This window comes from Asterias rubens, chromosome 13 (assembly GCF_902459465.1).
Source record: "Asterias rubens chromosome 13, eAstRub1.3, whole genome shotgun sequence".
NCBI lineage: Eukaryota > Metazoa > Echinodermata > Asteroidea > Forcipulatida > Asteriidae > Asterias > Asterias rubens.
Genome location: NC_047074.1, coordinates 15,028,147 through 15,054,082, shown reverse-complemented (window position 1 = coordinate 15,054,082; position 25,936 = coordinate 15,028,147). Strand labels below are relative to the sequence as shown.

Genomic DNA, 25,936 nt, shown 5'->3' with positions numbered 1-25,936 from the left:
CTTTTCTCCTAGGACAATTGCCATCAGGACGATTTTAACACCATTGTCGTCTTGCAAACATTGAAGGGCCACGGGGAGAGACCGCACCCAAACGGGAAGAGACTTCGCCCAACCCGGGGGAGACCACACCCAAACGAGGCGTGATGTATGTTTGTCTCGACTCTGAGCTCCGACTGTCGAAGTAGCAGCCATAAGTACAATTTCAACAGTATTGTCTCGCAAATCTTGAAGCGGCCACTACAGTGAGAGCGCGTTTGCCTTGACAGAACTAGAAACAATTCCACATTGATCGGCCATAAAAGGCCTTACCGTGGTGTAGCGTGGAATCGTCAGATTCTTATAAAGCGTCTTCGGCGCTAACGTTTGTTGGTGCTAAGATGGCCAGCCCGTCTGGTGGGAACCTTTATCGGGAGGTCATTGAAGACGGACAGGTCAGAGTGGATAATTCGCAGTCGTCGTTTGGTTCACTGTCACAGGCAAGTTCTACATTCACCCGAAATAAATGCGGGTTTTAATGTTAACTAATGCAAAATGGAATCTTGAACATTCTAGGCTAAAAGCTGTTTGTTATCTCCTTGCATGTTTTCCATAATCCACCTATTGAAAATTTAAAGTCACCTGGAAATGTTTTTCTTTCAAACATAAGAGTATAAATATGCTTACGAACAATAAAACTTTTTTTTTAGTAATTGTTTGTCACGATTTATATTATGTTTAAAAAATATATTATTATTATTATTCATGGTTTATTAAAAACATTCAAATTAGTTGCCATAGGCAAAATTACATTGAATTTACAAAATATAAAGTTGTTTGGGGGCTGACTCCGCCTACCTCTTTTGTGACGTCAATCGAGGCAGACTTTGCCTGCAATGCGTATAGTAAACACACGTGCAAAGTACATGTACGTCCAAGTCGTGAGTTGGTACATTTCAAAAAGTGTTTTTCTGCATTCAGCAGCAATACACCTGGTCGGCATTGCCGGAAAAAAACGTTTTTATTTTTTTTTGAAACGTACAAACTCACGATTTGGTCCGTACATGTACTTTGCAATTGTGTTTACTCTACGCATTACAGGCAAAGTCTGCCTCGATTGACGTCACGAACAGCGCCCTCTCAGGTCGGGGTCTACTCTTAAATTTGTAAATAACATCAGAGCTGATTTTTTAAAACTTTAGCTAACTGTTTATTCACATTCCACTAATCAAAACACATACATTAGTGACAAAAGCTTTAATTTGAAAAAATACCACTTCCAGGTGACTTTAACTTAATTTGCATTGATAATATCAAATTAGGCGGTCAACCAATAAGCGAACATATTATTATAAAGTCGATTCAGGTAACTAGTTTAAATGCCACCAAATCTCCAATAAGATTCATTTTCTTGGGAATGGTATATCGAGAAGATTGTCTTTTGTGTTGCCGAAAATGTGCCTTTTGCAAATAATGCAATAGTGGTTGACTGCAAGATGACCGAAAAACTTGTCTGGTGATCACATGCCTGTGATAGGGCCTTTATGTTGTCTGGTGATCACATGCCTGTGATAGGGCCTTTATGTTGTCTAGTAGTAATGTGCATTATAGGGCTATTATGTAAATGCTTATTATCAGTGAAAATCCTCCGTTCTAGGTTGATGATGCTGTTCGAGACCTACTCCTCCATCCGAATGAAATCGGCCGGTGCCGTGAGAACCCATTGACACATAAAGGGAAGCGGATCCAACTTGCTAAGATGCTTCTCCTTATCATCATCCCTATCATCTCACTAGCCGTACTGGCTGGTATTGATCTCCATGGTATCGCCTTCAATAACCGTCTTAATGTAGAGGTAATTAAGATTCACTACAAGCTTATAATCTTAATACCGATGAGAACTGTGCACACTTAAACTACTGGGTCATATATAAAGTTGTCTTAGATCCGGGTTCAGAGGGGCCTGACTCAAATCTGGGTTTAGTGTGACCCGGAATCTGTGACTAAATAACCCATGTTGAGATGCTGAAGAGACAACCCCTGCAGGATAATGAGCCCTGCAGGAAATGAGCCCTGCAAGATAATGACCCCTGCAGAATAATGACCCCTGCAGGATAATGACCCCTGCAAGATAATGACCCCTGCAGGATAATGACCACTGCATGATAATGACCCCTGCAAGATAATGACCCCTGCAGGATAATGACCCTGCAAGATAATGACCCCTGCAGGATAATGAACCCTGCAGGATTATAACCCCTGCAAGATAATGACCGTCAGATGACGACTATAGACCTTTCTTTTGCAACGTCACAGCCCGAGTTTTTGCCAACCCAGATTGGAAAACTATAGAGAGCCATTAGTGCAAATCAAGAATAGATCGCTATTTTTGGTAACAATGTAACACAATTTGTTTCATTTTTCTATTCAAATTTTTTGTTGATTTTGTTTAAAACAAAGGAACTTATCATGAGAGGTATTTTATTTAATTGAAAATTTGCTGAAATTGTTGAATTTTGTTGAAACATCTGTTTTTACGATTGAGTATTTTACTAACATTCGGCCAACCATGCCAACCAAGGCGGTTTGTTTATCAACAAAAGAAAGGTCTATACCGAGGATAAGCTATAATATTGGTCAGATGGTCTGAAAAGATTGTATTTCGCCATTCAAGGGGCGGAGCCATGAATATTTCCACGGGTGAGGACGAGTCAATGTGAAACACACTCGAAACAATGGACCAGTGTATGTTGGTAAAAATCCAGTGGGTAAACAACTTGACCTGACCACTTAATCTTTAAATTACGTTACGCAACTTGGAAAAATTCACTAAAGATTAAACTATGTTAATAACCTCTGACTACTTTCTCAGGTTCGCAATGTCATCAGATTCAGTCGAGATATTGGGGTTCTTCTCAGCTGTCTCCAGCGTGAACGAGACATGGTTGCCCTGTTCGTCAGTGCAATCAGCCCCGAGCAGGACTCCTTTGTAACCGCCACCTACCCGCAGACTGACGAGGCCCTAGATGAGCTGAGAGACTGGCCAGTCAAGACGTACATCGTGGAGGAGTTACCCTTCTTCCGACAGAAGGAAGACTTCAAGGGTTACCTCTCGCAGCACCGACACAATCTCCACCGCTCCAACACTACGGCCTACCAGGAAATCGACTTCTATACGGATGTATTGCAAATCTTCATCGACTGGCTTTACGACAGCGTGGGTAATTCCAATGGGCATGGATTGTGGCAGACCCTGGTATCCTATCAGCTCCTTATAGTTAGTAACGTCGACATTGGTATCGCCCGTACTCTAGGCTCAATCTTCTTTGCCCGTGGTGGCTTCAGTAGCTTCAATGATTATGTCTGGTACCTTGGCAAGAACGACGTGGGAACGTGGAACTTCGAGGCATCGAAGAAGTACTCTCCACTCATCAATAGTCTTTACGAAGAGTTCCAGACAACCATGGATGCTAACTTCACCAGCACCATTGATGACCTGAGGCAGGAGATTCTCGACAATGCTGTCGATGGTTTAGAACCCAACTTTGAGGCAGCTACCCGATATTTTGACAGCATGACCGTATACATCAACATCCTGGAGAGCATGCAGAAGAAAATGGCGAACCAAATCCTGCAACGGTTAGAGAGCGACCTGGACAACGACACCAGTTCCATCGCTGTCAGTATCTGCCTGGTTGTCATCGTCATTGTCACCTGTCCTCTAATTCTTAGAGCCTTCTGGTCTCTCACTACTGACATCCAGAACTACGCCCTCAACCTAGCCAGCCAGACCAAAGCACTCAACAAGCAACGTAAGAAGTCTAATTGGTTGTTGTATTCCCTGTTACCGAAGACGGTGGCAGCAGAGTTGATGTTGAAGCGATCCGTTAAACCCTCCTTCTATGAGTATGTCACTCTGTTGTTCTGTGATCTGGTAGGGTTTGGGCGCATCTGCACACAGAGTACTCCAAATGAAGTAAGTCAGAGATTTTTCATGGGTTGAAAGTTCACACAATTTTGCAAATCGAGTTGTATCAAATTATTTATGTCTATCGAACAAAGTCAGGACCTAACACATAGCTTCGTATAATGACAGTAATTAGCACGACTTACGTATCACTAGATACGATACGCTAGTAACAGAACATTACAGAACTTAACTTTAGTGCGCCAGACTATCAAGATGCAATCTTTGACACACTTAACGTCATTTTGAAATCTCTAATTTGTTTTAATTTTTTTTGTTTAGTTGTGAAGCAATAAATCTTACACCCATCAAGCCCCAATGTGACATCAGCTCTGTCGTCATACCTAATTAATTTTGCAGCCTGAACCTTAACCCATTGCTTAATCTCCTTTTATTAAAACATTCACCCCTTGTTATTGACCAGGCACCTTGGGGCTCCCCAGTAATGTTCTTTTTGTTTTGCTATTCTTAGGTGGTGGAGATGGTCAATGGACTTTATATTGTCTTTGATTCCTGCATTGAGAATTATGACGTCTACAATGCTGAGACCCTCGGTGGTACCTTCATGCTGGCCTCAGGTATACATTATAGATTACAAGTCGATAATTAATAGCGCGCGTATCGTCACTCAGTGGCGCTCAATATGCTTTAACATACAGTGTTTCCTGCAATGTATGTGGGACTCTGTTTGAATTATGATACCTCTACTCGTTTTACATAATGCTATGTAATGGTTTACAAGAACGGGTTTGCCCCGTGTCCCTGGTTTGATTGGCAGCATTTGTGCCAAAGCACCTTGTAAACCATTACATGGTGCTATGTAAAAGGAATATATTTCATAATTCAATCGCAGTCCCACATACCCTGTAGGAATAAACTGTGTGTTAAAGCCTCTTGAGCGTCACTTACTAGCTCTATATACAAAGCCAGCATTATTGGGATGTGGAGTCGTTAACCATCGGTTCTTTTAAAAACTAAAACTACTCACAAAGACATACATTATTCGCATGGTGTTTCCGCAAACCTCTCTGACATTCCATATATAGTTGTCATCCTACTTAGAATACGTTTGTTTGTTTGTTTGTTTGATTATACATTGGTTGTCTATAGGTATTCCGAATCGTAATGGCGATAAACACGTAGCTGAGATCGCTTCAGTCTCTCTTGATATTGTTCATCACATCAGTCTTCTAGAGGTGCCTCATAAACCACAATCTGGCTTCCGGGTTCGGATTGGTTTCCATACAGGTAAGCATGATGTCGATCAAGGTTGTCGACCATTAATGTCGATCAGTATTGCTGATCAGTCGGTGACATAATACCCAAATAGAAGTATCAACCACTAAAAATAAATCAGTACGGCGATAACGAACAGTTAATAATAATAATAATAATAATAATAATAATAATAATAATAATAATAATAATAATAATAATAATAATAATAATAATAATAATAATAATAATAATAATAATAATAATAATAATAATAATAATAATAATAATAATAATAATAATAATAATAATAATAATAATAATAATAATAATAATAATAATAATAATAATAATAATAATAATAATAATAATAATAATAATAATAATAATAATAATAATAATAATAATATAATAATAATAATAATAATAATAATAATAATAATAATAATAATAATAATAATAATAATAATAATAATAATAATAATAATAATAATAATAATAATAATAATAATAATAATAATAATAATAATAATAATAATAATAATAATAATAATAATAATAATTTGGGGGGCTAATCATCCTTACTCGCAGCTAAGAGCTGAATTGCGAAGGACGCGGCTACAACGTGTTCGAGAAGCAGGCATGCAAGGGCGCATTCAGCTGCCAGCCACATCAACCCATTATGACCACGGAGCACAGCCAAGATCGAAAGTGCTTGATTTTTTTCTGAGGGAGGAAAACCGGATAGTCTGGAAAACCCTCGTGGCACAGCAGAGAACCAACGCACAACTCAACTCACATATAGCCCCGACCGGGAATCGAACCGGGTCACCTTGGTGAGAGGCGAGCGCCTTACGCACAAGCCAACCGTGCCACCTAAATTTGTCGATCATGTCAATAAGTGATGTCGATCAATAACTTTTACCATTGCATAGATAACCATAATAATTAGTATTGATCGCGAACAATCCGCCAATAACAGATCAATTTGGGTCGATTAGTGCTGTATGTCGACCATTCATTTACGCAGCTATAATTTGAAATCGTTCAACAAAATGTATAGTCATAAAGTAATTTGCTTTATAAACTGGTCAGATGGATATAATAAATTGTCAGAATGAACAGAGTTGCGGACAGGTGTTCGTCATTGAAGTAATTGCCCGTTGTTTGTCGATTTCCTTGACAAGATTGATAAATATTCGAAACTCTTGGAAACAAGGGATTGGTCTGGGAGGGCACATCTTTTTTATGACAGTTTTTTTTTTTTTACTTTTGCCCGTCCCTTGATGGCCTGTGCTTGTTTTATTGTTTGTCCAAAGAGAAAAAAAGAAAAAAAAATACATCAAAATGAACATAGGCCTACTTATCAATAATGTAACCGATATTTCCCTGTTTTATCGTTATTTGTTTTCCTGTCCAGGTCCAGTCGTTGCGGGCGTTGTTGGTTTGGACATTCCACGTTATTGTATCTTCGGTAAAACTGTTACCATGGCATCCCGCATGCAATCCACCGGACTCTGTGAGTAAATTTGTCAAAAAAAAAAACCAAAAACAATATTTTTTAAATTGGATCACTTATAACAATATTGTAAGATTAAGCTTTGTTCGAGATAATCTTTTGGCCGACATGATTATTATGTTCGACAATCGAAATGAAACCCAATTATGCCCGACACATTGTTATGACCAATACCGCGCCAGTCAATCATTTTGGTTTACACTTAAAAGTGTGTTAAAACAAGGAAGCGCGATCGACAAACGCTACCAATACTGGTAGTTATTAGGCAAATGCCTATTGGACAGTATCAACTATAGGTCAGAGTATGTGCATTGGTACACGAGGGTCGAACATAAAAAAAAACTGTCGAACTTAATGGATTGACCATAACGATACGTCGATCATGATATCAGACATGGCTAATTCGGCTGTCTGACTAGCAACCATTAAAGACATTACCCAGAACACAGGTCGAATAAACCAAGTTAATATAATTATCTCAATATTGCCCCCATGATTGCTACAGCCAGCCGTATTCAAGTCAGTGATGCATCATACATGGCTCTACTGGAGTTAGGAGGGTTCTATCTGATGAAACGGAAGGACACTGTAAGCCATGTAAATTCACTTCTATATTTATTTCCTAAAAATGTTAAAGTTTTGTATTCAGTTTGAGTTTAAATTAAGAAAGGTTACTTTAAGGCAGTGGACACTATTTTTTGGTAATTACTCAAAATAATTATTAGCATAAAACCTTACTTGGTAACAAGTAAAGGGGGAGGTTGGACATATAAATCATTGTGAGAAACGGCTCCCTCTGAAGTGGAGTAGTTTTCGAGAAAGAAATAATTTTCCACGAATTTTAGTCGAAGGTTAGCCTAATGCAATTTTCTACGTATTTTCGTTGTTTTGAAACCATCTCACAATTAAATATGTTAAGTTTTTTTTTAGTTACTTAGACGTTATTACTTTGACTTTTATCTCTCACTTTCGACCGGTATTAAGTGAGTCTTAATTTAGACTTATTATCTTGTTAGGAAGTGAGCTGGTTGCTCTATGAACCTAGTGGATGATACAAATGCCTATATCCTTATACGGACTGTGAAGGGGGTAACCGAAAGTTGACAATAACTATAATTCTAAATATTGCATAAATAAAGACACTTCTCCTATTTTAATATCTTTTTAAATATGTTTTGCTATTGTTTTGGGTGTAAAGCTCATTGATAATTTCTTTGGAATTGCGCTATAAAAGATCTGGTTTTATTTATTTATCTATTTATTCTCTGTTTTCCAAACCACTATACCAGAGTTCATTTCCCCAGACTTACTGGCTGGTAAGCAGAGATGATTTCAAGACTAAGCAACTTACTCCTGAGTTCAGAGGTGGTTACCATGAATTGAAGTACATGTATGAACACATGTACGCCCAGTCCTATACGGGGAGGATCCAGTACAGACAGGGTCGACTAGACAAGCGCAACAAACCATGGCTCACGGAATATTAGGGTAACCATAGAGTCCTTATATACTCTATGGGGCAACATACCAGAATAAATAGTGAACAGAGTCCTTACTCTATGGGGCAACATACCAGAATAAATAGTGAACAGAGTCCTTACTCTATGGGGCAACATACCAGAATAAATAGTGAACAGAGTCCTTACTCTATGGGGCAACATACCAGAATAAATAGTGAACAGAGTCCTTACTCTATGGGGCAACATACCAGAATAAATATTGAACAGAGTCCTTACTCTATGGGGCAACATACCAGAATAAATAGTGAACAGAGTCCTTACTCTATGGGGCAACATACCAGAATAAATAGTGAACAGAGTCCTTACTCTATGGGGCAACATACCAGAATAAATATTGAACAGCCACAATAGGGATATACACTTTGTTCCTGTCCATTTTATGAATAACAGTTTGCAAACCACTCATGTATCAGCTATTTCAATGTAATTTATACAAATTAACAATCGCTTTGTCAAAAAAAAATAAAAAAATTGAATACAAAAATGCTTGAGCCCGAGACACTATGTGGATTGGGTTTTCAGTCCCTACCAGACTGCGTGGAATTTCACGAGAATAATTCTCATGGGTTTTCCTCCTACATAACTGAAACCTCTTCCCTGACTTATCTCCATCTATTTATTGGCTAATACAGTGATTAAGTTCACTTTTCTAAGAGTCTTAGAAGAATGAATTAAATGAAAATGAAAATGGAACATCACAAGGTTCAAAGAGCAAAGATTTTAAATTCCTCCCTGTTTTCATTATGACTTTATATATTTTAAGGAAAATGATCATAAATTGTTTTGATCTTGGATCACCTTTTCAAAACAACGCTTTTTAAGAAGCTTGTGTTATTAGTGTCTGTGTGAATTTTTTGTTTAAGTTATCCATATCCTATGAACATTTTGTTTGCTTTGTGGAGCAGTTGTTTTATGTTGTGCTGTGGTTTAATTAATGTGTTTGACTTTGTTTTTGACAGCCTATGTAAACAGTAGCTGTCAGATATTGATGCAGATACATATTGTGAATTGTTCAAATGAATTGAAGTAATTAAATCTAAACAATAGCCAGTCAACCTATTTTCCTAATGTTTGAATCAAGGCAAGTATAATGAAGGTATATTAAACATTTAATTGGCTCTACCTCTGTTCCCAAAAAATGCTCACTGTTTTGTGGTAACTGTTATCATTTTAAGAAACTAGTTTAATTGTGTTATAATAGTTGTCTTTATTACGTAGTACTGTATCACCTCGTGACGTGTACAAAAAGAGTAACCTTTGTCCTTTGTGCTTACATTAAACTTTTATTTTGTTGCGGCAAATCTTTAATTTTGTTGAGATCTGATAAATCGTTATTTTAAACTGGCAGCGTCGGTTTCGAACAAAAAACTACATTGTTATTATTATTATTATTATTATTTATTATTATTATTATTATTATTAGTATTACTATTAGTATTAGTATTATTATTATTTTTTGAGGGGGGGGGGGGTAAAGGGGTACTTTCTTGTGAAATAAGCAAAAAGTCCAAATGGCCGGCTGGCAAAAAAAAAAAAAAAATCTGAAGTTGATAATAGTCCTATGGTTTGTTTTGAAGAGTTTGCGAGACTGCTGAAGTATTTATTGAGTATTTTATTTTAAGAATTTGTTAGTATTTATTATAGGTTAATAATGTATGAAGTGTATTTAATGCCCTGTGTATAGTATGGTGGTCATGAAGGGACATCAAACATATATATTTACGTGAATGATCTCGTAAATATATATGTTCAATGTCCTTTCAGGGCCACCATAGTATAGGCCTACACCGAATGTTGAATGATAACATTGAAAACCTGTCAAGTCTCTTGTACTCACGTATTTGCCGTTCAGTGGGCCTCCTCATGTATAGTGCTGTCCTGTTACTGTTTCCCAGTGTCCACTTTGTGTGGGTAGTTTACCTTTTGTTAATAACTCCAAAAACTATTAATAATCATAACAACTTACTCCGTAACGAGCACTGGAGAGCTGTGGATATTATAAAACAACTACAAAACTGTAGTTTTAAAACAAAGATGCAATTTTTCGCAAAAGTTATATCTGAGAAAGGCTTCATAATGTTTTTCTTTTGTTTTTATTTTGCAACTTCGATGACCAACTGAGCCCAACTTTTTGCAGGTTTGCTTTTTTGTGCATTTGCTTGGACACCATGTGAGCATACCATAATATACACAATGTTTTTAATTTGATGTTATTATTCTTGTAGGCTTCTTTAGTATTTTCTAAACTCAGTGACATAAATATCGGGGTCCTCACCCAGCCTTGCTTGTATGAAACTCCTATCACGTAATTGTGACTTTGTATTATGTTGTATTGTGTACAAGCAAACCGATTGAGTGGAAATAAATTGAACTGTAATGAACTGAACTGTCACCTAACGTTTGAAAGCGTCCAATTACTGGCAAGTAACTCTCTGAAGCCAGACAGGTCCCCTTTCTCTATCCGCAAGAATACCGGTCGTGCGCACGCTCAATGATTTCATTGGATGCACTGATTTCATTGGATAAACGTGCTGTGACGTAAGCTTCCTTAATATTATGACGTTATGATTAGTCCAAGCAGTTTGTCAGATTGCACTTGTAGTTGCCCTGGATCTGCTCTTGAGTTTGACTTTCTCTGTTTTATGAAGCTCTTTAATTTTAGGCCCTTCTTTAATGCCATAAAACTCGGACCTTCGACACACCGTATACATGAGCGGAAAATCATTGAAAACCAAAAGAAGACTTCCGCGGTAAAGCAGCGGCAAGCAGCTGAATTATTTATGTTCCCTTCTAACAAGTGATTTTTGTCGGAACGCACTGTCTTGGTAGTAAAACCGGGTAAAAGGTTTCATATTTTTACACTTTTTAACATAACTCTTTAACCTCTCCGCCTATTCAAACGAGTAAAACGGTTTCCTGAAGTGTTATTTTTTGTACAATAGATTTAATCAAAACATGATATCAAAGAAACCCCTCCCCCCACCACGTATTTCGGGGTTTCAAAATTGTGAGTTTGGTTTGTTTTCCTATGGGGCAGCTTATTTTAGACACCACAGCGCGTCGTTTGTTTACCGTATTTCCTCAATGGAGTACTATTTCAACCGAGTAAAGATCCACAACATCTTATTGGGGCAGCTTATTTTAGACACCACAGCGCGTCGTTTGTTTACCGTATTTCCTCAATGGAGTACTATTTCAACCGAGTAAAGATCCACAACATCTTATTTTAGACACCACAGCGCGTCGTTTGTTTACCGTATTTCCTCAATGGAGTACTATTTCAACCGAGTAAAGATCCGCAACATCTTATTTTTTCCATTGATGTAAAGTATACTCTGATTGGTCGAGACAAAAACTCACCATATTTTATAAAGAAATATTGGCCAATAAGTTAGACCGTCTGATCTTGTGTCAAACAAATAAATTTCCCCACGTGCGATTTGCACTTCGGCAACCTGCTACACTCTCCATTCTTTGCCTGATTTCCTGCAATTAAACTGTAAGTATGACTTTGGAAATAACATATATTGTTAATCAGTAACTAATCAATTATTCGGTGTGTTAAACAAATAAGTTGAATGTCTTATTAACGTTGAAAATATCGAGAAAACATTTCAGTTCTAATAGCATTTATATTGCGATTTTGCCTATGGCATGAGAGAAGCCACGTGTTTATTGGGGCGTGCCATTTTGAACAAAAGGGTTGTACTGTGAATGTGTACGGGGATATCTTTTGTTGGTAAAACACTGCTCTTAAAGGTCGTGGGTTCGAATCCCACCCGAGTAATATGCCTGCGATAAATTTGTTTCGCAGAGCTCGGTAAAGTACCGATTATATATTGCTAACACACATCGGTGCATAATAAGGGTAAAACCAAAATAAGCACTGATCACTTGTACAATGTTGCATCGAAGCAATGATTGAACTGCTAAATATTAACTTAGTTAATGATAAATTAAAGGGATCGTAGGTCTGACGGACGAGTGCACTCTCCGAACAGAATGTGCTAATCCGCAAACTGTATTCCAGAACAGAGTTTACGGTATAATATAGAGTAACACCGAGTCGAGTAGTAAAGTTCAAAGAGAACAAAACAGAAATTATAGGATCCCAATCTTACATCTCTTACTTCTCTTGACCAGCTATATAGTTGGTATGAGTCAAGGAATGACGCCAATTGACCTTAATTGACCTCGATTCGTCATAACCCCCCCCCCCCTTCACTGTGAACGAGGCATGATGTGGGAATCTAATAACATCTTCCGGTGTGACGAGTCAGAAGTTGAAGGTTCACGTCCTAATGAGTTCCTTCCTGGTTAGCGCTTGGATACATACTTGCCTCTATACAGACTTGAACAACTCTAAAACGCCCTCAAGGGATCGCAATATAACCTAGTGCGTACTTTGGGATAGAACGACAATGGAACTCGGCTGTTTTCATCCGTAGCGTTTATTCTGCTTGAACATCTCGATGTACGACGGGTGAAAAATGCATCGGCCCGATTGTTTCTACGTCGTTTTCAGGTACTTACCCATGTAAATAAATCGCGTCGTACTTATGGACAGATAGATGTTTGCATCCATGCAGAACAACCAAACGAAACGTTGAGTCTCCGCTTATATCAGCATGTTGTTCAACCTCCTGCCTACCGTTCGAACCCAAACTGGTTTCGCCTTTTGTGCCCTTTTGGCGGTACTCTGTTTAGTGGTGAGTAAACCAGCTTATTCTATTAAACTTAAACTAATGTACCTGTTCAAAATGTACCGGGTGTATGTAATGTTATATATGGATAAGGAAAGGCCTAGTCCCGGACTCTGGATCAAGACTTGAGCTTAAATTGAAAAAAAGAAAAAAAAGTTTATCCACACCGTAAAAATAGCAAATTGGATAATAATGTACACAACGGTAAACATTTAATAGTTTTATGTCAACAGACTTTCATTCAAGAATAGCTAGAGTCTATCGGTTTAAAGTCGCCCCAGGTTGACTGTGACAAAAACAATACAAAGGCAAACAGGCAAAATATTCGCAGTGTACAGTCTAATCAATGTTCATATTATTTTCTAAATAGTTTATTAATGTTTCAAGAAAAGAAGTAAAAATCTGAGCAGAATTATGACGTATTAACGTAGGCCTATAGTTGTACACTGTTGAACATGTTCCTTATTGTATGCAGATAATCTCTTACATCCCGAATGGCGAACTCATTGGGACTCATCGACTTTCAAAACCCAGTCCAAACTTTGTACCCCATCAAATCACACACGAGGTGACCCTAGTTTCACCAAGGTACGATTCCATTCGAATTGGCGACCTTCTCCATTATCACATCCACTCCAAACTAACAGACACTGGCGGTGAGTTTTACCAAGCCACGTTATCATCACGGCACCACCCCAAAGCCAGTACCGCCGGTCATTTCGTAGATCACACCAACGGGACCTACAGTGCGTATTTCTACGCTGGATGGAGCGGCCAAGCAACTCTTTCAATAGTACGAGTATTTACCCGCGAAGCAGTTACGTTTTTAAAAGATGTGATGTGGAATGCGGAAGATAGAGTTGTATGGCAGGGCTTCTTCTACGTTGAAGGCACCAACACCAGTACGAAGCAGTCAAAGACCGCTTTGTGTACACTACGTAGTCATGGGAACTGGTCGGGAATGTGTGTTTATCCGCACCTAAAAGCTCTCGGTAGCACTGTGTTTCTATGCGAGAAACTGCCGGGGATTAACTGCAACTCTCTGTATGCAACCAAGAGTGATGGGGCTCTAATAGAAAAGAAGATGACCGAGCTGGCTATTGGAAAAGAGAAGCTGTTTGACAAGTGAGACATTTCTGTTATTTGTTATTATTAATATTATACTATAGTTTTCCTTTTTAACGAGCCACAACATGTACGCAAAATGTACACAAACGAAAACATTTAATAAATTTAAAAACGTTGCATTTTATGTAAGAAGTATGCTTAACGTCTTTTGTAATTCATTTTGAACTTTGTATACGTATCTTTACTTCTATTTTTTCCCCCACAGAAACCGAGATTACCGACATCAAATTCATGTGGAAAATTCAACCATTACTATATCGGGTACTGTATCTCTAATGTAGCTGCAGCAACCACATTTATAACGACAGTTTGTTGCTTTATTTATCCAATGCAATACTGAGTTCTTTTCAATTTTAGAGGAACTAAAATTGATTCGCAATCACAAACCCTTTAAGCGAGTCCCATTTCCCACTGACAGGCGTCACAAGCTGTGAACATTGTATTGCGTCTTTCCCTCCAGTTGCAATTCCCAGAGCAACTTGAATTTACTTGATACCCTAGACTGGACTATTCCACTGAGGATTGGGGGGGGGGGGTTGGTGGTCAGCTCCCACCATTTAAGGGTCAGCACACAGCATACACATCAAACCCTCCCAGAAGGTCTTATAACAACATTTTTATTGCAGCTTTGGTTCAGTAATCGGGAGGGTTGTAAGATTAAAAATAATGTTTTTAATAGTGATAATTCTTTTACCATACAGGAACATTCCGGGCCGCAGCTGGCAAGGCGAAGCTTCTTAGGTGTTTACCGGATGAGAAGTTACCACCGAGCCATGGTTACTGGATTGAAGACCACTGGATTTCTCTAATCTGCAGTATAACCGACTGGACGAGTCTAGGAAAGCTGTCGTCATGCTTACGTAATAAAAACCTTATTCTTTTAGGAGATTCAACGACACGCCAGTGGTTTGTATTGATTCATAGACTTTTGCTAAGTCCCTTCAACCGGGGGAAAAACGAAAAGAACTTTACGTGGCGGCGGTATCACAGGTCTTTAAACGCAACCATTTTATTCACGTCCCCACCTCAGCTGGTCGGTAGTCTCGTAGTCTTCACTGATGAAGTCAATTATGAAGTAGATGTTTTAGACGGATTAAACGACTCATATTGCAACTACATAATTCTTATCAGTCCCTGGGCGCACTACACGCAATGGGTGAGGTCAAACTACGTACAGAGGACGCAACTCCTACGGAAAGCGCTATTACGCATGCGCAAAAAGTGCCCTGACGTAAAAATCGTCTTGAAAGGTTCGCACGCTCGAGACCACGAGTCTTTCTCGTCAGTACTGTATTCTAGCGATTTCTTCCTCAAGGAAATTGATGAAATTAACCGCGATGCTTTCTCTGGAATTGGGGTGTGGTACTTGCCGATTTGGGCGATGAACATGGCGTACCCTACAGAGAACTCAATCCATATGCCCCTGCCCGTAATTCTAGAAGAACTAAGGATGTTTTTCAGCTACGTGTGTGATGAGAACTCTGAGCAATAACCGGGAATTTGTTTGCTATGTTTATATATTTTTTTGTGTTTATGATTTTATACATAGAATACAAATATCAGCACAGTGGCTGTTCTACAGTGTCTTAACAATAGGGACTTTTCGTTTTCGACGACGGATGGTTCTGCGACGGTTGTTCAGCTAAACGTTGTCGTTTTCAGCACAACGAAGATTCATCCCAAGTACTGTCATAGAAATTGAGAGACGACCGTCCTCAAAGCCGACGCATGCGCAGATGACGCCAAATGTCATCTTTACCGTCGCAGAACCATTCGTTGTCGAAAACGAAAAGTCCCTAATAATGAAAGAAACAAACACCTTGCCACATGAAGTTTATTAAGGGCAGTGCTGTGTTTAATAAATGTATCTGTTAAGTAAAAAATTATATTACACTGTGACCTTTTACTACAACCACGTTGCCAATAAACTTTCCTTTTTCTCATAATGTCTCCTCTCATTTTGATTAATTTGTGTTAATTCAACTTATCTAAGATTAGAAACCTTTAACATATTTATTTCCTGTATCACTGCCAGCTCTTTAATTAGTGTTTACCCTCGCCGTGTTTAATTCTTGGTGTACCGGTTCCGATTTTTTTAAATTACATTTTAACTGTATTTTCTCTGAGTTTTTATAGTTTTTATCACTGTACGGATATTAATATGTTTTCTTTTCAATTGTTCAGCGCCCAGGAGCATGTTTCAAGGACAGGCGCTATATAAATTGTCATTATTTTTTATTTATTCTTTCTCGCCAGACATTTTCCTCAGGCGTAATGTTTCGCCTTGATTTATTACAAAACCGTTATTTTTATGATTACTATTTCAATTGTTTATTTCCCCCTATTTTCATATGTGTATCTAACTCCCAACACCCATGCTCTTTCAAATCTGTCTCATGGTTTGTTATTTAAAAAAGTGTCTCTGTGCCATCTTGCGTGACGCATGGATAAAGCAAGACCGGTAACCTTATGACATTGCTATTACTAACAGAAGTTTAACTCACTTTCGATGGAGTGTTCTTGCACTGCCATACACCGTTCAAACCCAAACCTAGAAAGGTCCAGAGTTCGATAACCCCCAAAGAGAATCAGCTCAGAGAGCCCTCTTGCGGCAGCTGCTGATTGCATGGTACCGTGTCCGCTAAAGGCCGTTGCCATATAGAGATTTGTGAATGCTGGATGACCACCAATGATTGAGTTGCTGTCATAGCTGTTTGCATCGTAAGCCCCACTGAAGCCCTTCACAACCTGCAGGACGAGAGGCGAGAGGCTTGTCAACAACAAGAACAAGAACAACAAGAACAACGACAACGACAACAACAACAACAACAACAACAACAACGACAGCTTTTCCTGATCATTAATAGTCAACTATAGGCCTATCTGGAGGTTTCCGATCATGTTTTTTGTTGTTGTCTTGCCTGCCAATTGGTTACAATAATGATTGATATATTGACCACTGTTGCTGTATGTTGATATGGGTAAAAGATTATTAAAATACATGTAACCACATTATTTTACCTTCATCTTCTTCATTTTTGGAATACGATGTGACAGCTCTGGAAAGATGGCGTCATTGTACAAGTCGTAATCCACTTCATTCCAGGCTTGAACAACCTACAGAAGAAATCATTCCAAGCGATATTATTGAGCATTTGGCCCGTTTGCTTCCCTCAACGCCGGGTTTATTCATTTTTTTTTTATCAGATGAAATTTCCCTTTTGCAATTGATTTGTTTGAAGTACACGCCTTATAATCTTCCTAATTATTATTGGTATCTTACACTTTAAAAACACCCGGGTCAAATCATTGACCTGTGTTTCAGGGTTTCAGGGGCCTGACCTATTTCGAGGTTAGAATGACCCGGCCGACGGAACATGCAGAAGACGGTTTAACTAGGACTGCGGTGAGTCATTGACTCTAATTTGTCAAGTTCACGGGATCCGGGTCAATACTGACCTGGAGGTTTTAAGAAAACCACTACCTAGGTCATATAGTTCATGCACTGCAGTCAACATTATAATATAACCATCCCCACGTTGCCATTGGTATACGTACCCCTTCCTTTGGACCACGACATATGACGAAGTGATCATGCAGCTGTGAATCTGGCCTGAAATAGGTACCCTTGATATCCACAAAGAACGGCAGTGTGTCTACAGGGCCCAAGCCACCAGGAATGTGTACGATGAAGGCATGACGTACTACAGATTCACTTGGTATCGGAGAGTGTAGAAGTGACCCTACTGGACCCTCCCCTATACCCATTAATCTCGCGAGAGCCTTGCTCGCTGCACCAGCAGCAAGAACAACGGCTGAACTTCGTATCTCAACAGTTTCATTCTTAGTGCTGTCTGCCAGCTTAACCTGAAGATGAAAACACAACAGAGTTCCAAATCAGCTTTCTCTAGAGGACGATCAGAGCACTGATCGAAAATTTGAGTTGAGAGTGAGACCAACAGTCATCTTCAGAACCAACGCCCAACTCATTTAGAGACTATCATTACAAGGTGTTACTGCAAATTAAACTTTACTATAATTATACAATTCAAATATTGTTCTTAATACCGGGTTTAACGACCAACAATCTTATATCGAATGGAACAAGTTAACTTATATTTATTAAATGCAGTTGCGGATTGCGCTGCTTAAATACATAGTAATAAATATTGAGCCACGTCAAAGAGAAACGCTACCACGTGACCATTGTAGAGCTGTTTACCTGAACTGACTGAACTCTTCGATCAGCCGTTTCACAATCATAATCAAGATTGGAGTCTCCATTAATACCCTGGATACCAAAACCAGTCACACGACCATGTATGAATCTACATCCTTGCGACTGGGATTTAAGTCGAAGGGCCGCCATCATTTTCGTCGAGTTTAACCAACCCTCATTTTTCGAACCTTGTACGGAAAAAAACAGAAATCGAGAAGTATTAATACTATAAATAATAAAGCATTTTTAAGACCTCGATCTCGACGCTTGCCTGATTTCTTTATAGTGCTTGTTTCGTTTTCATACACGCGCCTGGGAATTCGTCAGATGCTTTCTATAAGCTATTCTTTAATAAGAATAATAATACGACTTGTAATGCGCACATATCCACCCTGCTGGGTGTTCAAGGCGCAGTAAAACCAAAAACAAAACAAAAACAAAACACAACACAAAGAAAAACAGACACAACAAAATTAGTCATTGAAAACCTGTGACATAAGATAAGTTTTGAGAAGAGACTTGAATTTTGCGGTACAAACACAAGATCGAAGATTAAGTGGTAGAGAGTTCCAGATGCGTGGCGCGGCTGAAGAAAAAGACCTGTCACCCCATGAGTGTCGAGACTTGGGTTCAATGAGGAGAAGCATGGAACTTGATCGAAGATTCCTTGATGGAGTGTAAACTTGAAGCAGTTCAGAAATATAGTGGGGAGCCTTGCCATTTAGAGCTTTGTGGACAATGAGCATCAGCTTGAAGATGATTCGTTGAGAGAAAGGGAGCCAGTGTAGTTGTTTCAGAATGGGGGTGATAGAACAGGATTTTCTAGACAATGTCACAATGCGGGCAGCAGTTATTTGGAGCCGTTGAATTCGGGAAATCTGGTTGTTAGGAAGACTGTAGAGAAGAGCATTGCCGTTGTCAAGACGAGAAGTAACAAATGCACGAATGACCTTTTCAGTGGCACTTTTGTCCAAGTACTTGCGAATCTTACCTATATTCCTGATGTGATATGATGATAAACGAACAATATTGTTGCAATAGAATAAAATATACACATAATGAATGTTTATGAATGCAATGGTGCGAATAATATGTTCATGAGTTAAAAGATTGGATGTTCTATTCAACGAGGCGTATATAGCCGAGTTGAATGGAACATTCCAGCTTTCAACGAATGAACATACTCGCACCATTGCACGAATGAAAAACATTCATTATTTGTTTTATATAACATCCAAGTAGACCTTTGTCATTTTGATTGAAAGATACAACTTTCAAAACAAACAAAGCGTAGGCCTACAATTTTTAATTGTAGAAGCCGAATGCTAGTAATTTGACTAATTTGTATGCCTTGCAGTAACACTGCTGCAGCGTTACCAAAGGCACGCGCACGCAGTGATGTTTTACTCAGCTTTTTCGTTCCATCCGAAAAGTACCATTGCACGCTGGCAGTGTGCATAGGTACTTTTCAGATGGAACGAAAAAGCACGGTGAGTGACTCAGCGTGCAATGGTACTTTTATTTGCTATCACGTGACGGACAATCCTCCAATCAAATGGCAAGGATCTGCTTGGGTGTTATATAACACAATATGAATCATTGTAAAAAGAAATTTGATCGCTGGCCATTTGCATTTATAGGCTCTGTCACAATACGTACAGGCTCTGTCACTAGTAATCTGGTATTGTAAATTATACCTGGTCTGCTATCAGGGAGGTCAGACAACATTTGTTGTTTGGAGCCACATCCCGTGGTTATGTGACAGGCTCCCATTGTAAAGTTGAGTTTGGTCAATAGCCTAAATCAGTTGAACAATAACCAACTAAGCCTTCACCCTTAGGCAGTCAGTGGCTTTGTGATTCAAGGTTGTGTGTGTATGCTCTTGGAACCATATTCAAAGGTGCCTGGATATGAAAAGGTTGCTAGTGTTCACGCCCACGACCCCACACAACAGGTTCCGTCTACCCCTTCTATAGATGGTGGAATGTTTTCAGTGTGTTATACTCGCATTGTAAGCTCAGGAACTGTGTACTGGTTTGTAAATCCCTTAATCTTTATCCACTACAACGTACGACTTACCTAACGATCCAAGGAGAACATCATCTGTGTGGACCCACGGGTATCTTTCCTTGATCATATCTGGTGTCAGCAGGTCAGTATGAGCCCCTAACTCCCTAGAACAAATTACAGACAATCGAATAAATTGTAAATGCTGTATATTAATTGTATGTTCTTTATAAACCCTACCTAATTAGAAATTTCTAGAATTAAATTCAACTGACTGAACCCAGCAATTTGTCAGAATGATTCAAATAACCGAAGGGTTTAGGTGTGACCCTTCAATTCTCCGGGTCAGCCTGACGCCGCGACCCGGGAAAGGTTTAGTTCTGACCCTTTTCAGAGAAGCTAGAAACACAAATCAATGACTTGAATGTTACATTGAATTGTTCTATTCAAATTACCTTTGTAGTTTGTTGCCCGTTACCATCTTCTCGGCGATAGTTGGGTCAGAGGTCAAGAAAAGGTAGCCCTGTTCACGCCACTCAACATCTGGGACATCTTCGCCTTCAACATGAAGATTTTTCTATAAAACCGGGAACCAGGTATAGGAAAGGTTTCAAACAAACAAATAAACACACACCTCCAACAATAAGTGAAAATAGGCAAATATAATCGTGCATGGAGCAAGACGGGATTCGAACCACCATGCTGGTGACTCTTGTGCTTGAGCTGATATGGAAACTGTGACGTCATGATCAAAGCAGACTGATTGTGTATACGGAGTTATGAACTCACCCAGTTACAGCCACGCCCTAACATTATGGAAGTTTAGCTGCAGAACGGTACGCGAGCAGACACGTGAACATGAACGTGAACGTCAACAATTTTGTAAAAGTATCACATTTTAAGTATATACACGTGAAGATACTATTTCTCACGTCATGTGCAGACGACATACGTGAGCCTGAAATAAGCCCAAAGTGGTGACGTCGCCTGGAAATGACACAATTTTCTGACGTTCACGTGCACGCTTTTGCTCGCATAACGTACAGCTGTAAAGCTCCGTACTACCGTGGTGAATGCGCGTGCTCGCTGTATGGGTGAAAGGTCAGAATCCATGTACAATCTGGCCGTCTTTAATAATGACAATACCTGTACCTTTAATCATTACAATACTGCCCCTTTAACCAATTATATTGCTGGCCTACCTGAGCGTTTTTGACGAAGTTAGAAGTAAACAATGGCATCAGGATATTCTCTGGCGTCAAAAACTGCTGACGAATACCACCAAACGAACTGAAGGAGGCAGTTTCTGCAAACTTTAGCAAAAACACAAAATGTTATAAAATGAAAGGAAAATAAATACTTGATGTGACGGAAGGCCGCTAGAAGCTTAAGCTGACGTAATAGTTATGTAAGAAAGAAGGTAATATACTTACGTTGTCATCTCCTTGGATGACCAGTACCCTGAGGGGAGGCTGTCCAGGGGTACGCCTAGCAGCATCCATACTCCCCAAGAAATAAGCCAAACTTGTCCCTACTATTCCACTCCCGACGACTACAACATCAGCCTCTGATGGTACCTGCTCTGGGGTGCTTGGTTGTCTATTCAACCCAAGTGCTGAGGATATTCCCCTGGTGGCCATTGCTGCTTGATTGTAATTCCCATTTGCCCGCTGTAAACATCCATACCAAGCCCTGTGTTTTGTAAAACAAAAAGCACGTGAGAAAACTTGGTGAAGTTTGTGAGACACTAATTGAGAAGCCATCGCGTAGGAGTTGTCGGTCACAGTAGCGCATTAACAAACATTCAGTTAGGAAGTTATGTCACGTATAGTGCAGTGGGTTGTGTATAACTGTTGGTTGCTATAACTGTTGAATGATTTTTGCTTTGTTTCCAATGACGTGTACACGATTTTAGAATCTAAGGCCCCATTCATCGTGATTTATTGAGCGTACGTCCAACGACGCACACAAAGTTGTCTGAGCACCAAATAAAGCGAGTTTTCGGAACATGCTGTGCAACATCTAATTTACTGTTTTTACCACCGCTTTTGGGAGTAACAGAGCGTCGGCCTTATTAATTTACAGCTTCAAAACAGCCGTTGATGTTTCACAAAGTTCGTAATTATGAAAGCATACTATTCTTAAACGGTGATTTCATGTACTCTTCTGTAGGTTTAACTGGCAAAACCTATACAATGTATATGAAAAGAATCAGTAATGTATTTACTTTCTTGTTGAAAATGTTTCAACTTGTGCGTGTATACGTTCTGTGTGTGGGGGATGACTATGGACTGTACCACTAATGGTGCAGAGTTAAATGGAACAAATAAAGTTTCACAACAGTGGGTTGCTGTTTGATGCGTTTAAAAAATGCTGGAAAGTTGGGTAGGCCTGCATGAGTGACTTAATTGTAATAAACACATATGTAACAGATGCATGTATTAAAGCCTAATGTTTCTTATTTAACACGCGAAATTAAACCCCCCCTGTACATAATGGTATAACTGCGAAACATCAATGAGTCACTCTGGAATGTTAATGGGAGTCCGAGGTTGCCACCCCCTTAGACCAACGGGTGGCCCATATCAAAACCAGACAACCACAGAGGTGACTCTGTGTGCAGCCTACGGCTTCCCCCTTCGACCAACAAGTGGCCCATATCAAAACCAGACAACAACACATGTAAGGAGATAGCGCTCGTGACTCCAGCCAATCAGACAACTCGTAAGAGGGAGTTCGGTTCAGGGTTTTGTAGACTTGCAACCCGACGTCTGTAACGACACAATGTCACACGACAAATTCAAACTATAGGGTGGTTTCGGTTGTCACATTCCAGCACTTTAGGGCTAGTAAATAGGCATTAGTCATTTCTGGTTTTTATTTCAAAAGATGATAGATGTTACTGTTTACAAACTGCTTCCAACCACAACTTCATGGTGCACATAAGATGATGTGCAAAATGTTGTTACTGCATGGCCTCACGTTTTGAGAGGAACTGATAATAAATCACACATTCAGTTCAAATATAAATAAAAGTTAATTGTCGCCCCCAACCACCCACCTATACTCACTGAACCATAAATAAATTCACACGCATTCACAACATGAGGGCTGCAATATGTGGGAGAGACTAAGACCAAAACTCAGTCTTCGCTTTGCGAATCATTATGTCTCTTAACAGCCCCAATCATAGTGTCAATGATAATGAACTTCTGGTGATTGAAGCTTGCAATGGTGATGATACACACCGCAAGCATAGCATAGAGAATCACACTGGATTCACCAACTCAAGACAGTCAAACCCTTTGGACTTAACATAAACACTGGTGTTAAATAACTTCCCATTACCCTCCACTTCACTCCTGCCTGAGAACTTATATGTTGTTTATTCTGCAAATAAAGTATAAATTAATTTTTTTTTTAAGTTGTTTTTATAAATTTGTTACTATAACCATCTCATGTAAGTACCCCCCCCCCCTTTTTCCACAGGTCCCTCATACCTATTTTTAATACCATCCTACCTTTGATCTTGCTCTTCTTAATAAATTGACCATTGTTAGTTGCATCATGATGCAACTTGCTCTCTAATTCTACTTTTTCATGTTTCCCTGCATTGCATTTACCACTTATATGGTCCAGTAACCCATCCTTTCATACTAAACATCCTTTGTCCTCGCCACTTTACTCCTATTGGTTAATAGCAACCAATTGTTTCTGAAATAGAAACTTTGATTGGCTGTTATTTTCCCACGTCTCTCTGGATCCTTCCCTTTATCCCTTTCCCCTCTCTCTTTCTATAAATGGATGTATGTTTGTACTTGTTTTGTGCCTTTGTAGAAGGTCCGGTTTGGATCGAAAGCTAAGGCAATCTAGTTTTGTTTTGTTTTCACAATAAAATTTAACCCAAAGCGCATTAGTGTCAAAATAAACTCTTGCTTTTCCTCGAAACACTTTTCTCATGCCATATCCAATGTAATGACTTGTTCACACGCCGCTTAACCTCGGGCTATACCCCGGGCTGTACAGATCCTATTTCTCGCTAGACTTCGAGTGTCCGTCGATAATACATTATGACCCTTGATTAAATCCACAAAATGTTAAACATGCAGTAACTGTCATAAATACCCACAGGCCATTCGAACTATGAGTATTCATGCATTGAAACCCGCTATCTTAAAGGCAAGGCATACATTTGGATTCTGAAACATTTCAATTGTTTTAATCCTCTATAAATGTACATAGTAAAACTATAATGTGGAAACTTTATTTAACAAAGTAGTCGCGTTTTGTATATATCGCTGAGTATGTCCACGCAGAAACAATAACCACCAATTAACAACGAACACACGTGGTTTTCTTTTATAACTAAATTTTTTTTTAATTTCATGTAATATATATTTAGACACGCAAAACCAAAACGCATTTCACTGTACATATATTTGTTTTTTACAAGTGACAATAAAACATGATTCTTTATATCTGACGAGCGCTACCACAGCAACACTTCTCATATTCAAGTTTTGGGGAATAACAACTTATATCTCTTTACATTCCCACATTACTTCTCAAAATGCGTTTTTGCAATAATTGAAAGCTTTACTTCATACCAAAGGTATTGCCATTAATGTTAAGAATGATAACCAAACTTATACCTTCACTTTAAATCTGTTTACATTATGACGTCAGCGCTGAAGTACATCCGTTCCTCTGTGACTCTCTGGAATTTTGATTTTTCGATATCAGCTAGAGGGAAAGCCGAAAGTCCATTTGAAAGTGTGTTATGATCAATAATACAGCGGAAGTCTAGAAGAAACACTCAAATTCAAGACTGACATGAAACGTTTTAGAAACACAGGGGACCAGGTTCTCGCATATGTAGGGCCGTCATCTCGTTATGAGAAGATAATACAATATTTCACCCAAACCATATCTTGGCATGTTTACCAAGATTTGGTTTTATAACCATTTTGTTTTAGGATAAAGGTTAAATGCTGGCATCGTGCACGTAACGTCAACTGTAACAGAACTGCTCACAGCAAGGGCGCCCTCTTTAATAAAGTCATCAAATAATTCTCAAAAAATTAATTTGCATCCCTGTGGAGCATTACTTTGTTATTACCAGCCAACTTAACATCTTCCCATTGCACACATTAATATCGTAAAGTCCATCAATTAAACCTTTTATTTCCCCATTTGTTTATGTCTTTCCAATGCACCCAATAATAAGCACATTAACAGTTAGTGGTTGTTAGTTAGCCTCTTGCCAAGGCCTTCAGCTTCATAGAGCTATCCGAAGCGATTGAAGTGGAGACCATATAGGCGCTTGTCGCCACTCTGTGTGCAGCGCCACCACTTGGTGGTTGGTCTAAACTTCCAGTCGCTTGGGATCGCGGCTCAACGAAGCTGTCCACCAAGCGATTGAAGTGGAGACCATGTGAGCTTGTCGCCACTCTGTGTGCCACCACTCTTCTAAATGGTCTCAACTTCCAGTCGCTTGGGATCGCCGCTAAACGAAGCTGTCCAAGCAACCACGGCCTCGACAAAAGGCCAACTAACGAAGTGATTGAAGTGGAGACCATGTGAGCTTGTCGCCACTCTGTGTGCCACCACTCTTCTAAATGGTCTCAACTTCCAGTCGCTTGGGATCGCGGCTAAACGAAGCTGTCCAAGCAACCACGGCCT

General features: G+C 39.2%; 3 protein-coding genes across 4 annotated transcripts; 2 read left to right on the top strand and 1 right to left on the bottom strand.

Moving 5' to 3' along the window:
• Window positions 1-377: 377 nt before the first annotated feature.
• LOC117298297 lies at window positions 378-8,164 on the top strand. The gene is made up of 8 exons (XM_033781451.1): window positions 378-476; window positions 1,634-1,831; window positions 2,849-3,952; window positions 4,416-4,521; window positions 5,054-5,191; window positions 6,579-6,677; window positions 7,183-7,274; window positions 7,967-8,164. The coding sequence occupies exons 1-8, from the start codon at window positions 378-380 to the stop codon at window positions 8,162-8,164; spliced, it is 2,034 nt and encodes a 677-aa protein (XP_033637342.1).
• Window positions 8,165-12,603: 4,439 nt separating this feature from the next.
• Window positions 12,604-15,675, top strand: LOC117298848 (NXPE family member 3-like). Its single transcript, XM_033782196.1, has 4 exons — window positions 12,604-12,906; window positions 13,376-14,025; window positions 14,234-14,289; window positions 14,730-15,675. Exons 1-4 carry the CDS (start codon window positions 12,826-12,828, stop codon window positions 15,518-15,520), a joined length of 1,578 nt encoding a protein of 525 aa, XP_033638087.1. The 5' UTR covers window positions 12,604-12,825; the 3' UTR covers window positions 15,521-15,675.
• Window positions 15,676-15,798: 123 nt separating this feature from the next.
• LOC117298914 (FAD-dependent oxidoreductase domain-containing protein 1-like) lies at window positions 15,799-22,407 on the bottom strand. 2 transcript variants are annotated; one of them, XM_033782292.1, is made up of 8 exons: window positions 21,688-22,407; window positions 21,457-21,567; window positions 20,710-20,831; window positions 20,327-20,421; window positions 18,251-18,435; window positions 17,587-17,895; window positions 17,050-17,145; window positions 15,799-16,776 (listed from the first exon to the last, which is right to left on the bottom strand). In XM_033782292.1, the coding sequence occupies exons 1-8, from the start codon at window positions 22,015-22,017 to the stop codon at window positions 16,513-16,515; spliced, it is 1,512 nt and encodes a 503-aa protein (XP_033638183.1). In that variant the 5' UTR covers window positions 22,018-22,407; the 3' UTR covers window positions 15,799-16,512. The 2 variants fall into 2 exon arrangements, with proteins under 2 accessions (XP_033638183.1, XP_033638184.1); XM_033782293.1 differs by lacking the exon at window positions 21,688-22,407 and having other exon boundaries at window positions 21,044-21,681.
• Window positions 22,408-25,936: the final 3,529 nt, after the last annotated feature.

Excerpts from the sequence above, each read along its gene's own strand:
- LOC117298297 (XM_033781451.1), top strand. The coding sequence starts at position 378 with ATGGCCAGCCCGTCTGGTGGGAACCTTTATCGGGAGGTCATTGAAGAC. Across the intron at positions 477-1,633 it reads CGTTTGGTTCACTGTCACAG|GTTGATGATGCTGTTCGAGA; the intron begins GCAAGTTCTACA and ends CCTCCGTTCTAG. Across the intron at positions 3,953-4,415 it reads CACAGAGTACTCCAAATGAA|GTGGTGGAGATGGTCAATGG; the intron begins GTAAGTCAGAGA and ends TGCTATTCTTAG.
- LOC117298848 (XM_033782196.1), top strand. The coding sequence starts at position 12,826 with ATGTTGTTCAACCTCCTGCCTACCGTTCGAACCCAAACTGGTTTCGCC. Across the intron at positions 14,026-14,233 it reads AAAGAGAAGCTGTTTGACAA|AAACCGAGATTACCGACATC; the intron begins GTGAGACATTTC and ends TTTCCCCCACAG. Across the intron at positions 14,290-14,729 it reads TTCAACCATTACTATATCGG|GAACATTCCGGGCCGCAGCT; the intron begins GTACTGTATCTC and ends TTTACCATACAG.
- LOC117298914 (XM_033782292.1), bottom strand. The coding sequence starts at position 22,017 with ATGGCTTCTCAATTAGTGTCTCACAAACTTCACCAAGTTTTCTCACGT. Across the intron at positions 17,896-18,250 it reads GAAGAGTTCAGTCAGTTCAG|GTTAAGCTGGCAGACAGCAC; the intron begins GTAAACAGCTCT and ends TTTCATCTTCAG. Across the intron at positions 17,146-17,586 it reads GTCGTGGTCCAAAGGAAGGG|GTTGTTCAAGCCTGGAATGA; the intron begins GTACGTATACCA and ends TTTCTTCTGTAG.